This window comes from Montipora capricornis, chromosome 5 (genome assembly GCF_036669925.1).
Source record: "Montipora capricornis isolate CH-2021 chromosome 5, ASM3666992v2, whole genome shotgun sequence".
Taxonomy (NCBI): Eukaryota; Metazoa; Cnidaria; class Anthozoa; order Scleractinia; family Acroporidae; genus Montipora; species Montipora capricornis.
Genome location: NC_090887.1, coordinates 7,049,988 through 7,065,336, shown reverse-complemented (window position 1 = coordinate 7,065,336; position 15,349 = coordinate 7,049,988). Strand labels below are relative to the sequence as shown.

The 15,349-nt window shown below is 39.4% G+C and overlaps 1 protein-coding gene and 1 long non-coding RNA gene across 12 annotated transcripts in view; one reads left to right on the top strand and one right to left on the bottom strand.

Moving 5' to 3' along the window:
- Positions 1-15,349, bottom strand: part of LOC138049295 (prolyl hydroxylase EGLN3-like) — a 27,714-nt gene extending 12,365 nt beyond the window's left edge. For 2 of the 10 annotated variants that reach the window (XM_068895504.1, XM_068895505.1), the window contains exon 1: positions 12,119-12,368. In XM_068895504.1, coding sequence (XP_068751605.1) covers positions 12,119-12,353 — 235 coding nt within the window. In that variant the 5' untranslated portion in view covers positions 12,354-12,368. Of the gene's footprint in view, positions 1-2,850; positions 3,294-5,353; positions 5,394-5,629; positions 5,739-6,355; positions 6,562-12,118; positions 12,369-13,346; positions 13,419-14,113; positions 14,232-15,047; positions 15,133-15,311 lie in introns of those variants that run through there. The other 8 variants (XM_068895513.1, XM_068895511.1, XM_068895514.1 and 5 more) reach the window with 8 other exon arrangements.
- The window catches only part of LOC138049297 (uncharacterized), a 33,575-nt gene continuing 21,647 nt past the window's right edge, over positions 3,422-15,349 (top strand). The window contains exon 1 of one of the 2 annotated variants that reach the window (XR_011132325.1): positions 3,422-3,503. This is a non-coding gene — a long non-coding RNA (uncharacterized lncRNA). The remainder of the gene's footprint in view (positions 3,504-15,349) is intronic. The other variant, XR_011132324.1, reaches the window with a different exon arrangement.

Sequence of the window (15,349 nt, the reverse complement as noted above, 5' to 3'; positions counted from 1 at the left end):
CAACGCCTGTTTGAAGGCGGCTTGAGGTACAGGGGCGTGCGCGTCCAACGCCATCGAGTTCAGTCAAGAGGCTTTCCGAAGAGTCGATCCAGTGGTGAGCACTTTACGAGCAACGCTGCAGATTATTCGCAGGGTATAAAAAATAGTGTCCCGTGCCCTAATGCTCTGTGGTAAGATTATATTAATAAGTGGTTTATATAAAAGACTTGCTAGCTTCGGGAAACCAAGTAATACCTATAGAGTACTTAAGTGACGACGTCGCAAAAAGGCTTTATTTGTGAAATTACTAATTTGGTTGTCATTTCAGAAATTTGCAATTTGCCACAAATTGGTGGTGAGATATTATCACGGTTATGTTCTGATGTCTCCATACAAATCCTTTTAAATTGGCTTTGGTCATAACTTTATAACCCTTGACATTTTTAGAAGGAATTTTATGGAGTTATCAGAGTATAACCATGATAATATCTCACCATCAATTTGTGGCAAAATGTCAAGTTTCGGCATGGACTTCTTGTTCTTTCTGAGTATTAATTAGCAGAAGAAGTTCGAGTCCGTTGCATGAACGTGATGGCGGGGTATTTCGTTCACATATTTCCACAGTTCTCACGAAGTCCCTTGTAAGGTCCTTCACCATACAATGAAGTTCGTTCAAGTCACCGATCAATATATCTTCATTAGGGTACCGGTAGGATTCCTCAGTCCTGAGGGTTAAAAAAGCAAGGGTTCTTTCGTTTTCTTGAAGGCGGCGAACAAAAAACTCCGCGGCGTCATACGACGCGTTGTGTCTTTCTCTTTGTGCACTTGTGATTAAGTTACCCAGAGAAAGAAAAAAATCCTCGATATTAGGAAGCCAAATCCGTGCGCCTTGCCTGTGTTAAAATTTCTGCTACAAATCAGTACAAATCCACCATCGTGACATTTAAATTAGTCCCCAAGGTTTCTCATCAAAGCCCGATTAATCATTTCCGCTTCCTCATCTCAAGTAGTTGTAACCATTTCGGCTTCCTCATCTTTTAGTTTTATCGCAGGTCTCTTAGTTTTAACCAATATCTCTTAGTTTTATCAAATATCTTTTATTTTTTCGTTCATCTTTTAGTTTTATTGAACACCTTTTACTTGTGCCACGTTGCATCGAATACCGTTTATTGCACATAAAATGGATTTATACACACATGACATTGATGTAATGATGTTTCGATATTTTGTCCGTAAAAACGCGCCATTGAATTCCGTGAAACTTGACAAGCTCCTTTATAATGTAACTTGGAAAAGATTGGTGTTACTAACCTTACCAAATGCTCTATCTAAATCTAGAAAACTTTGCATTTCATTTTCGCTGTTAATGATTACAAGCTCTTTTTAAGACGCCATTCCTTTAGAACCTTGTCTGACAAAACTACAGACGACCAACTAGCTCACTTGAGATAATCGAATTTTAGTCGTTATCTGGCTTTTTTTTACATTGAATCTCAGTTGTGGTTTATGCTGCTTTCAAACTCTGTACGAACGAGACAACAATATCCACGACGAACTTAACAGCAAGTTGTTAATTTTAAGCATCTGTAGACGACTAGAGTTGCATGTGACTTACTTCTAGGACTCGGTGGCTCGGCAAACTTTGCAATTATTTTGGCGAATTGAAGTTTTTTCGTTTTGATTCAAACTCCTCAGTAATAGCATCATTTTTTTCAGCTCATTAAAAACAACAACTCTGTTACATTTTATCAATACAGACGCCTCTGTCGGAGTAAGAGAACTGCAACGAATTGGAGTGGCCACGAATGTCACAAACAATCACATTTTCACAAAGGAAGGAAAGCTTCGGTGTCATATCAGAATACGTTCGACAAATACTGGTACTATAGAACGCGAGAATTCATTTTATTTTGGCTTGCAATTCGTAAAAGCCTGTGTGATAAATAATTCCTACGCTTTAATAGAGTGCAACTCTTACTAACGTCTCGACAGAATGCCAGCTAAGGGTTACGTAACATCTTTAAGAAATGGGGTCCGTCGAATTTGAGGAGTGTTTCAGGCTAAAGAATACGTTTGTAAAACAAGGAGCACCTTTTTAATGAAAAACTAGGCATTCATTTCCTACCACGTTACAAGAAGCAAAGTTGTTTGGAGGTTTCTAGACCCATAAGTGGACATCATTTGCAATTTAATTAACATAAATAGTGGAAAAATATTTTTCGAAGCTTGCAACTGACGAGTCGAGATTGTTTTCCAGTGAAAGGGTGAACTCACAATTTAACCTTACTTTTTATCGCTGGTTTTGGTGCCTCAGAGTTCGATGAATTCACGGTGAAAATACCTGTCTGAAACGTGGCAAGTTGGATCAAGGTTGCCGACAAGCATCTCGACATGAAGTCAGTGCCACTCACAGCCTTCGTTCATTACGTAGCTTTTACCCTATCTGAATGCTGTATCCATAAACGTAAAGTCAGCTATTTTTTGTACCTCGTTAAATCTTTCCAAGCTGAAGATAGTCAGTTTTTCATCTGGTGGTGGATCGAAATTCGAAATTGGCAAAAACTTGTTTCCAGAATGTCTCTCTTACGCCCGGGATGTTTGCAACAGTTGACAAAATTTTTGCAAAGCGAATTCCGGTTTTTTACACCCTTACCTCAGTCGAATTGAAAACAATTTCACTGCACCTAACAAGATCGTTGTGAGAATTATTGTTGTGGCATTGCGCAAGTCAGTGTTCTGTAGCCTAAACCAGACGCCGGCCTCTTGCTCTTTGAGATCTTCGAGAACTTCACTTGCATAACAATAATGTTACAGCAAACGTTCCCCAACCATCTCTTCGATATTGCATGCTTAAGAAGATAACAGATTTACCTTAATACAAACGTCCTACGGCTGCTGTCGAATCGCGCCATTGTTTCCGCAAGGTTCAGTAAAAACTATATCCTCTCGATCTATCAACTTCTCCACGATATTAATTTCTCCCATTTTGTACCAATCTTTAACTGTCTCGCTTTCCTGTCACGATTGGAAAGACACGGGCATGCATCACCAAATTTGCACGTCCCTTGCCCACGCTTTGCAAATCATTTCTATGGAGCTCTCTTACACCAGCCTTCGCCATCTTTATTCCACATGTGCTCTCCTCTGATTTGTCAAAATAAACCACGTGTTATCATCAAAATGGTCTCCGACGGAAAAGATGAACTTTTTTCGCAAAATCTTCGCCAAATCCCGCGGCATACGAGCCCTGTTTTGTTCCAAGGCAAGAAATAAACTTACTCCAGGGTTGTGGCCTGAAGTTATTTGGACCACTGATGTTAAATGGTCAATGTCGAAACTATTCATCGGGAATTTGTCGGAGCTTTTCGGATCGTGAGCCTGAGAGATTGTCCTTATCACAACCAGTAAGAAATGAGTTTATCAATCACGTGATATTTCCGAAGCTACCATCAGCAATTATGGCGGCGAGCAAGAAACCTGAAGTGAGATGTTCCGGACCAATCGACCAAAGAAGCAAGTTCAGGGTAAGTATTTCTTCAAAATGTTAAGATGGTGCGTGCCTTTTAAGGTTTAGCTCTTCAGTTTTCAGAGCTGATTTAATCGGCTTGGAAACAGTAATTGTAGGAAAGCGCTTTCTTAAGTTCATATTATATAATAGCAGTGTTACTTCAAAACGATTTCACATGTAATCATTCTAGCTTTGGATAACCCTATGAGAAATGTTTTTGCACTTGAGCTGACTTTGAGACGGTATTAACTGATTGTTTTGTGCTATAATCAATCTATAAAGGGAGAAAAACCGTTTACAATCATATGCCATCATTTTACTGTGACACGCGGTACGGTCGTGAAGAAACACCCTTCCAGTCTGAGTTTTTATATTAAGACTGATTATTGTTCTACAGATTTAGCTGCAAGAATGGTGCTTATAAAACTAAGGTAATCGCTCGTTTAACAGTAAGAAAATACGTCTAAAGCCTTCTTATATGCCGGTAAGATCACGAAACAAGTACTGAGAAGTGAGATTTCTGTGTCATTGGACGCCTCCCTTGTGAAACATTTTCAGTTCGCTGAGGACTTCAATCTTGCATGCACTCGTTAAATGTTTATGAAGATTGAAAATCTTCCATGGCGCACCATTTATAAGCACGTAGGCTGTATTTTTGTTTCTAGGCAAACTACCAGCAATTAAGAATCGCAGTTAGATCTTAATCTTGATCTTAGCTTTAAGTTTAGAGCTGTTTGCGATGACTTTCGATCTTTGATTTTAGCCTGAGTATCTTGAAGAGTTTCTTTAATTCCCTGTGAACTAAATGGGAGTTTATCCTTTATGAAAAGAGGTGTTTATTGTTAATATTAACCCTAACGATATGCATCTGATGTTTTGGTTGGTGAATTCTGAAAACTCGGCGGAAAAAATCCGATTGCTTAATTGCGGATGTCAAAACAACAACCAACCGATTATTCGATGTTCTCCGCTAAGCCATGAGAGAATAGTTAAAGGAAGTTAGACCTTCGAAACATTTCAGGTCGAAATGGTTAAACGTCACCTAACTAACAACAAACAACTGCCAAAAAAGCATCTCGCATATTTGCTTCTTTGATGCATTTGACAAGAAGCGATTGTGCATCAAAGTAAGCAACGTACAATCCCGGTTTTTCTTCATAAAATTTCGTAATTTAGAATATACTTAAGAATTCATTTTCTTGTAACATCATGCTAGTCCTGGGATATGAACAATATTGTTTTCGTACATAGTCCATACAATAACATCATTAATCGATACTGACTCGGGAATACTCGGAAAAAATCCGAATGCTCCTGTGCAAGCCTCGTCGAACTGACGACCTTCCGCTCTGCCACTGAATATAGGAGACACGCGTGTTAATATCATCTGCTTCTACTCATTATCCGTCCTTGACGATGTAACCTCACAAGGTTTAATTTGTGGACAATGCTGTGTGATTTTAGAGGCTTCTGTCCGGTGACAATCAAACGAAAAACGAAATATGTTGATTCTCTTTATTACCTTTGAAATACTTGCTCATTGCACTGAAACAGTGATTGTTTTGCCTTGGTTTGTTTCGTACGGCGAAAAAAGTGTCAGCTAAAATCCTTTCCTGGCTTTAAGCTAACAATTGAAATCTCATTACCTCTTTGCCAAGTTTTCAATTCACTATTTCAATGCATCATAGAAATTCAGATCGTGTTTTTAATCAAAGAATGCATGCTCAGCAGCTTTCTCCGACGAAAACTAAATTAAACGATACATTTTGGAGAGGATTTCCAAGGCTACGAGCGATTTTGAGGCTACAGTGTTTTGAGACAAGAACGATCTGTAGAACGTGTCTGTAAGATTTTAGTTGCAGCTACCCAAATACAGCCTCGTGCGGACCATCTGCTATCATCCTGCATGTGTTACGAATCTCCCCATTAGCACCACTTCGCATTCCAACTTAAAAGTCACCAAAAAAGAAAGAAAGAAAGAAATAAAGAAAAGGTTGATCTAAGGTTGCAAAGACAGAGACAATTCAAATTCCCCGAAGGGTACAAATAGTCTTAAGACGTTCTCCACAAAAGTAAAATCTATCATTTCACCTTGACGCTAAAAGAAATTTTTTGATGGACGTGCAGAACTCTCTCACTTACCTTCTTTTGCCTCGTTTGGTTCCTCGGCTTTCAAACCGTGCGAAGTGCCACGAGTAAATAAAAACAAAATTTTGGACGCTGAGTCATTAATCATTTGTCCGAAAAACAGGAGTCTGAACCAGTGAAGAACCTGAAAGCTTAACTATTTTGGCAGCCTATCACTCCTATTGTTTAAATGAAATTAAAAGGTGATTTGTCGGCTGAACGTCGTGCCAAATATCATGAAAATCAAAATCCCTCTTGGATCGGCTCTCTCTCCGGACTTTTCATGTCGTGACCACAATTTAGTAGAGACGTGAGAAATCTCATTCCTTTATATTCTTAATACAAATAGTGCGTTTTTTCCGCATCACTAAGAGGACGTCAAGATTTACCCACAGAATCCACGAATTTATACGAAAAAGATGTGTAACTTTAGAACTTAACTATTGCTTTTAAAACTCTCTGAGTTTGAGTCTGAAATTATTTCAGCGAGAGTTTGTTTTTGGATATTTACAAAATTTTGAATCCATCTTTAAAGACAAATGTAAAGTTTTTAAGATTAATGAAGTTAGTTTACCGAGTAATGTTTCCGGAAACTGTTAAGTCGAACCAGTGAACATGAAGAAAAAAGCTTGATTTAGTTTGTCGACATTTTACCCATAACAAAATAGCCACCTAATTAAACTGGACCTGCTTCAAGTATTTTCACTAACATTTGCAGCATAAAAATTACATTCAACTCACCGCCCCTTAGCTTTGAAAGTAAAAAAAGCTGTGTGAGATGACTGCTTCGTCGGAAAATCCGCGGTTCAAACAGATAAAATTTTGCTGCGCTTGAATGTCCTCTACCTCGCCTTCCCATGTTATTTCGTTGAAGTAGTACTTTGGCATACATAATTTATGCGGAAAAACTGTAATAGCTTTTTGCTCTGTTATGTCGAGAGTGGAATGAAGAAAGCTGCCATGAAAATCACGACTTTATGTACGACGCTTGGAGGTCTGGGAACTAGATACGACCGACGCGTGTCGATGTGCACGACTCCGCACGGAATACATGCTCGAGAACTCAAAAGGACGTGAAGCTGGGGGTGGTACTTTCATTATTAAAACTGAATGGACTTCAAACGAAAGCGTTTCCTTGTCGAACATCAGCAAGTGACGACGCAATCGAAATATCTTATCTCCACCGCTGTAAACAACAAAACTGCTTGAAAATAAAAAAATTAACTTATATTTTGTCGTAACAGATATAACAGTTTCAGTACCACAAATTTATGAGGAGATATTTAAATTTTCTTTATTTTGCAACGGAACTGTGGCAAATTAATGACGAGGACAAAAAAAAATTGTAATCTACTCCCAAGTTGTCGAAATTTTTGACATCTTTAATCAAGGCTATTCGCAATTATTTTCGGCGGAATCCGAACTTACAGGAATTTTTTGCTACGCCTCTATAGCAATGCTTCGATGGCGGATAAATCTTCATGATAACATTGAAATCTTTGAATCTTGTCAGATGATGAAAAAAATCGTCCCGATGTTTTTTAAACTAGACTCACATGGGAACAAAAGCGTACACAGTGACACGTGTAGCGGAACTAGAAATCGTTCGCTCTGAGCAAGTGCATGAAACGACACACGTTTGTTTGAATTGAGTACTGACAAGTTAATAATTATGCCTGTAGATTTAGTAGAAGATAATTGAGATAAAGCCACCCAATGGGTGGCATCAACCGCTCCACTTAACCGAAATGAAGAAAAGAAATACCACAGAAAGATAGCACTAATAATAATAATGATAATGATAATGATAATGATTATAATAATAATAATAATTTAGCAAATAACGAAGGCAATAGTTTAGACTTTCCCACGTTACAATGCAATACAATGCAATACATACTTAATTGACCGCTACCTACAGGGGCTTTTCAGGGCCAATGAAACACAACAACAGCATCTCTTAAGAATTCCAACTGGCCGGAGGCAAACCAGTTGGCTATTTACAAGTGCAGCTGGGAAGTTGAACCAGGGACTACCAGGATCAAATTCAACGATTGATTAGAACGGGTCTTGAAACCGGGGTCTCCCTAACCACTGGGCCACACTGCCTCTCATTTGAGGAATATTGTGGAGAATATTAACACATTTAGGGCAGGTTTAATAAGCAAAAATATTTGACACGAGGATTTCAATTGAAATTGAACCTTTGGCATTCTTGAGCATCGCTTAGGCAAAAAATTGCGAGCATATCGTTTCTCTGACAGTAAAACATCCAGGAATACAAAGTTAGGCAGCCTCAATTAGGGTAACATCCAGTCAAATGGTGAGTAAGCTCACTTCCGGTTGCTATATAAAATAATATTCCTCAAATGGGGTTCAAAACCCGCTGTAACCTCTGGTTTGGATTTGTTTCCGGTTGTGCCACACTCGAGCCCAGAGCTCTTCTCTTGAGAAGAACTCTGGGGAACCCTGAAGCAAATTGTGTCCTCATTGGTTTTCGTGAAGAATAATCAACAGGCGCCTTAAGATTCATGAGCCAATTTTTGGCTACGAGAGCCCCACGGCGCATGTTTTCCTACCCAGAGTTTCCCAGAGCCTGGGTCGCCGGACCCTATGCTCTGTTTACAAGAATGAGGTTGTCCTGGATTAACTCTATCATGCCAGCTAAGGTTCTTAAACATGTTTCTTTCAGATTATTAAAAGTAGGGTGACTGTGAACTAGCCTGATAGCTAAGTGCACTTCCACTATAAACAAAGCAGGTACAATGACATTTTTTTATTTGCGCTTATAAGTTGAAGAGTGCCAAGATATATAATTTCCATCTGTCAGTTTCTCGACCAATTAAGAAGGTTTGGTCACAACTTGAAATCGAAAGAAAAAAAAGAACTAAGTTTATTGCTGGAGACTTTTTCCCAAATAGTTCAACAGCACCACGTACATTTTCAAGTACATAGGTTGATAGGTCGAGATGCCTATGTTGTTCAGTCATTCACGTGGGAGTACAGCGGTGGATTAGTAAAAAATGTCAGAAAAATGATATGGGGAAACTGTTTTAGGCTACGGTACGATTCCTAACTTCCTAACATTGCTTTTTGACTCTCTGAATTCTTACTTTTTATCTAACGTTTGAGATCGTTTCCTAACGTAGTTGAGGCGCAGTTAGGAGAATTATACGAGAACCTGCTCTACAATTTCACCCCAGGATACAACCGGTTTTCCGAATTAAACCCATTAAACAGGGCCTCGTAGTTGGCTTAGCCAGATGTGGATAGTCCATGGCTCTCAAATAAACAAGGTTGTGAGCAGAGTGCCTCGATATATGTCGGCAGCATAATTTTCGTATTAACAGTCCCATTATCTCAAGCGAGACGAGGTCACCACTTCCTTCCACAGTTAAATAAAACGTGATGTTTTTCGAAGAGAGCACATTTTCACGTGTTTGCCCATGTTTATCTCAGGGACCTAGTACCACATGGGGTGCAACCGGCTTTTCTATGCATGCACTTCCTCATGCTCCTATTATATTGTGATATTAAACATCCGCTCACGAGAAATAGCAAAACAAACAAACAGACGTTCACATGCCCCAAATAGTTCTTCTTTGTAAAGTTGAGGCGATGCAAAAGTACCTTGGATTGGACCTGATGTAAAATTACAACTTTCAATTAACTAACTGAGTTCTGTTATGTACAGGGATTAAATGTAGCTACAGTAGACCCGATCCATGAAGGCAGAGACTTTGAGTCGAACATCTGTTTATCGGTTGACAAAGGAAAAATAGAATTTTGGCCCGCGTTTTGTTTAGTAATATGTTCTCTTGGTCAGAACCAACTTATATCGGAAGCCAAACTAGTATTCATTTGGTTCAATTACCACTGAATTTTTACAAGGATTCTTAATATTTTTCTCGTTGTCCGGCAACCGTGTCCTAGTTATTAAGGATTGTCCCACTTCAGAGAAACGATAACATGATCTAAATTCTGGTAAAAAAAAAAAAAAACGAAAAGAAAAGAAGTAGACAGGCAAACATAGCTTTGGAAGTTATAAGTTTGCCGGTAGATTTCATCTGTATGGTTACACTCAGAGAGTATAAGACTAGATCGAACTTAAACCTGTAGATGTTTGGGCCATCAGAGCGGCAGAAACGAGCAATTCAAGAGTAGCATTTTTTGGAATGTTCACACGACTTGATCCATGGACAGAACAATTCAAAACCTACTTTCATAGCATAACAAACAGCCATACACAAAAATAATGATCGGTAAATGTCATTAGAATGATCACTCTTTAGGATTCGGTGTACCCACCCAACAAAACGCTTTCGATGAGTTCGAAAGCTGGTGTCTTGGAAACCGCCTATGTTTTTTGGGTTCTTCGTTGTCAATAATACGTAACCACTTCATTAAAATCCGCAAGGTTTTGTGGCCGAGCAGTACGAATGAACTGAAATCAGATCAAATCAAGCCAAACATGGGTCTTTGATGGGCCTCCCCTGGTGAAGAGTGGAGAAAATGGAACTTCTAGGAATCAGGCGACTTTTCCAGGCTCAACGCCGACCCATGCAGGTCCCCACGTCTTTCTGCCTTGAACCTATATATACTGTATTTCCTAACTGAAACTTAACAGTCCCTCTGGAAAAAAACTAGACCACGTTTTCGTACAGGCTATGTTCAAAACTCAAGGTAGTATTTTGGGAGACAAATATCGAGCATTTCCAATTTTCACCGAACATCGAACATCGAACTTATCAAATCAAGTTGTTCTAGGTGAAACTAAGTAATTGCTTTAAAAGGTCTTTGTCCATTGCAAGGAACTTGGAGTGTCCCTCAAAACCTTTAAGGTGGAATTTTGTTCGTTGGGCGGCCTTGAAGGATTTTCAGCAATAAACTCAAAAGTTAGAAGCACCTTTTGAAGCATAAGAAACAGCACCACCTGACAGGAAAGTACCGCTCAGTAGCATGCACCTTGCGCGGCAAGATAATAAACGGCGCCTCTTGAAAAGCACTATCAACCCTCTCGGCATTTTGTGGATTCAAACGCCTACTTAACGAATTTATGGAGACGGTGCCCTCATACAGCATTTGAAAGTACTTTAGAGAACTTCGATCGATGTAATGAACACGCGATCTTATATATCCAGGTGGTTTTAAGTTTTCGACCAAAAACTATTAAGTCGGAACCCAGTTGGCTTTAAAGGTCCGAAGACTTCATTGTACGAACAGCACGAAGCAATAAATAGGGAGCTCCTTTATATATACCTTCGGATTTTTTCCGGCTTTGGGGTGATAAATACAAAATCGGGAATATGACAATCTATAATTATTTGGTTTTATCAACGGAGTTGATAATGTAAATTGGCCACCGTACAGAGATTCTAAAAGCTGACGTTTCGAGCGTTAGCCCTTCGTCAGAGCGAATCCAAAGGGCTAACGCTCGAAACGTCAGCTTTTAGAATCTCTGTACGGTGGCCAATTTACATTATCAACTCCGTTGATAAAACCAAATTTTTGTATACTACTTCCCCACCGACGCAGCACCACAGTTTCTTTAGAAACTACCCCTTCATTCAATCTATAATTATGCTTGACTTTGAATCGATCTTCAGAAATCGTCAGTCCGGGAAAGAAGAAGGCCCTAGGGTCACGCAAAGCGGATATTTCATTTGGGAAAAATTTCCGATCTTTTGTTTAGGACGTTAGCTTACGAGAAACTGTTAACGAAGAGTTGACGTTTTGATTTTAAGAAGCACTAAACGTATCTGGTTATCTGTGAGAGAACCACATCTGAAATATAATTTTGTGTTTTTGTTACCAGTTATTCAATTCGAATTTCCTCCCTTACTGATCGTGAGTAGTCGATTAATTTCAATATTCCCCAACGTTTTGTATTTACATGCGAACAAACTATCCAGGAGTTACTTGGTATGAACGGGATGGAGCCCGTTTGGAGCGAACTATTTTGAGGTCCTTACGTCCCTTGGACAACCTTAAATCTGGCCTTTTCACATGAGTAAGAACTGCGAGAACACTGAGGAAAGAAACATGTACTTAAACGTAAAACGGACGCTCAGGATTTGCAGAGCCATTGTTTGGGCAAATTAAACCTCAGTATTTTCGACGCTTCCTCAAACTCGTCGGCGTCAACTCTACCTGTCGCACTGCACTGCTTTGCATTGGAGCGAAAAAAATACTGGGTGTAAGGCGGAGGCCAACTTGGTCACGTAAAAAATCTATTCCTTTGCAAATCCGGTAAAGGATCAGGTTGGAATTTATGCTTGGCTCAGCGGAGCAAAAAAAAATGCTACAAGCTCCAGCCTTTGTTGACTTGTTGCATAATCACATTTGTACAAATATTGGCAGTTTTTGGGGCAGATAGAACGCCGGCAACTCGGGATGATCGAGCGAAATTTTGTCTTCACTCGCGTTTTGAAAAGTAGTGCGTGATAATATTCTACTCATTTCAATAAATTTGAAAGAATTAAACAAAACAATTGTAAAGCATACCATTAAATATCCTTCTCTGGAATCGAAGCAGATGAGCCAGCTGATGCCTTCGCTCTTCGAGTGACAACGGAATCGGTCGCAAAACTAGACTTCGTTTCCGAGAGTCAAAAGCCCAGGAACTTAATCTGGTCTTGTTGTTTCCCTTCACGAATATTTTGTCATACATGCTGTTTTCTGGAGATCTGTACACCGGCTTTCCTCGGTTGCTTCCTCCAACTGATTGTTGATCTCCCATGCTTTCGAGGTTAAAATTGTGGTCGTTGAGAGACTGGAACGAGCCTGAGCGGGACATGAGAATTGGCACGAACTTTGGGCGGGAAATGCAATCACCGCGGAAATTAAAGTTATGATTCGTCGTTACAAGTTTAATAATCTTGTCAGTCAAGTCACGGAAAGCCGGTCTGCATCATTAAGTATTCCATTACAAACTATTCCAACCGTCAAAGCGTAGAGAATTTTAAGTAGAAAACAGATTGATTCAAATCCTTTCTTCTGACTTCTGAGGTCGCAAAAAAGGTAAAAACACCCCGAATAATTTAACTATTCAGTCAAGCAATTGTAAAAAAAAAATGCTTTAGACGACAAAAAAAATGTCGTATCTTCCCTATCTGGTCATCAGAAACCGAAAACCGGCTTAGGTAAGTAAGGAATAACTGGGTGGCAATAAAGATTTCGAACAAATTCGCAGCGAGAAACGTGAAGTAATTTAAATAATTATTTTTAGCCTGATTAAAGACCCGTGTCTGTTTTGGATGTCATTGTTTGGGGTCAAAGAATATTAAACAATGTTTTCTCGAAGGCTAAAAATACCCCAACACCCAAATCCTCAAACACACAACCTAACACGCGAAAAAGCCCTACAGAAGATTTTCGCATTAAGAAATCTTTAACAAAGAACATGCGTAAACACACGTTTAGTCAATCGCGTACGCTTTGTTTTTCAAGTGATCCGCTCGGTGTAAGTATAAGTTGCCATACAGGAACTTTCGCTTGTTGACCGGTAAATACGAAAGCGGACCTTTTGTAGCATTGTTTTGTTAACTAGAACCGATAACCTATATACTTTAAACTTTTTTAAAAGCAAGATAGCAGGAGGAGCGTATTGTTCTGAGGCTCTAGTACAGTACACTTATAGCAGATAGAGCGCATACAATTACTTTTAATTACGTTTTGTGGAGGAATTCAACTCACCCCGAGCAAAGTATTTTTCACTAAATTAACGCCATACCTGCCGATTTTATTCAGTCTCGAGTTTCCTGTAAACTGGCTCCCTTTTGTCTTTTAGGGTTAGTAAAGTCGCAAAGTAACCTACTAGAAAACGGAATTCTCTTTTTGGACATGACACCGACGTCATTGTTTACTTAATGAAGTAGTTGTCCAAAATTTCAGGTTTGTCCTTAGTTAATTGCCTTATATGCACAAATATTTTATAGTTCGCAAATGACGTAAAAATTGCTTGGTGGTGGGAGCAGTTCTACTGGCCACTTCATGAGCAGAAACTGAAGGCATGTAGTTCAGTTCCGAGGCCAGATAATTTTAGAATGCAATTGCAACTTGCGTGGGACGAACACATGTACATGAAAGCTCTTTTGTTTATTATGTGTGGAACCCCTCAATGGCAAATAAGGAGTTGAGTTAAGAAAAATTTCCCACAAGCTAAGGCGAGATTGTTAAACAGCCCAGCTCCAGAAGAGTTTTTTGCGCAGCGGTATATAATCACACAACATCATTTTCGGTAGTTTACTCGAGACTTTAAGTGCTCTGCTTTCAGCTTTCAGAACTGGAAACATACTTTGGAGGCTCTACCACTTTGAACTACAATTAGAATCCATTAGTAAGAAGCGTTGAGCAGGCAAAAACATCTAAGCACAGAACATGATTGCTGAGTACTGTGACTGTTGCGTTTACAAGTACTTACTTATACGGTGCTGTTTGCCAGGATGTAGAGTCGGAATACGGGTATGAAATTTCTAGTAGTTTTCGTGATCAGCCTACCGTTTTAGTCTTCTATAAACGCTGCATCTGTGGACGAAACTGTTTTGTTCACGGTTTTTGTAAACAAGACTCTCTTCACCTGACATGCGCTTTAAAGCGAACTGCTCCAATGATTTTTCTGCGTGAAGTAAAATACATGAAACATTTTGTTGACTATAAGATCAACGAAGAGTGTTGCATGTAACAAAGCCTGCGATTTTAACTCCTGGGGAAAGTATGTCTCATTATCTAGGAGTTTGAGTTAAAAAGAAAGACGTTTGTTGGATCGCTTGGTTGATGTTGCGGCAACTCCCAGGGGTTCCTGGGGGGGGGGGGGGGGTACTTCATGGCATAAGCTTCCCCTCAAATCCCTAGAATACCCGCGAAATCGTGGAGGCGGAAGATGAAAAGCGACGCCAAAATTCGCAATGTTAAGGCCTCTGCAAGGTCCCTTTTTCTTGTGTTCCTCCGTGCATATTGGCCGTCATTTTTTCTCACGTCCCGCTCATGCTGAATACCCGAAATATTGTACCCAGAGTAATAACATCAATGATTAGAAAGGGGATAGGGCTGTGCTTTGAAAACGTGCTGTAGTGCACGAAAACTATGAAAATCTTCTTAATATTGTAATTGAAATAATGTATGATCTGAATTGTTATAAAATAGTAACCAATACTGTGATCGATAGGTAGTTATATTTAAAGCGTAGAGCCAAAATAAAGTCACTCAAATTCCACGCTGACGACCGGATACATGGTTTAAAGCAAATGGAAAGGTTGAAAATGAAGATCAGTGTGGCATTAATAATGTATCTGATGCACGAGACTCGTGAATTGTTTATAATATATGACGAATTGACTCCATTCTGTTAGTTTACTAGCGAAAATGTGTTTCGATCCTCTCAGTTTGGGTTTGAGTGCGTGGAATAAATTATCAGCAATTATTTTAAACCTACCGCAGTTTTATTTCAATGACTTGCTGATTGATCTGGTCACGCTTATCTCAGAGGTACCATGGAGGTATGATGGCCTTTTTCATACCTGAGATGCAGAGTAGAACAGCAAGAGCTGGCGTAAATGTAAATGTAGTTCACACATAAAGAGCAAACAAAAGCAGGCAGAATCGATATTTTCTTATGTTTGTTCAGGCAAGGCGCCATCTGACTTGAACTTCAAGCGTGGCTGCAAAGATGGGTTGCAATGAACTTCTTGCTTTTTACCTTGTGTTTGTACGTGTGTTGCTTAGGCTCGCCGCACG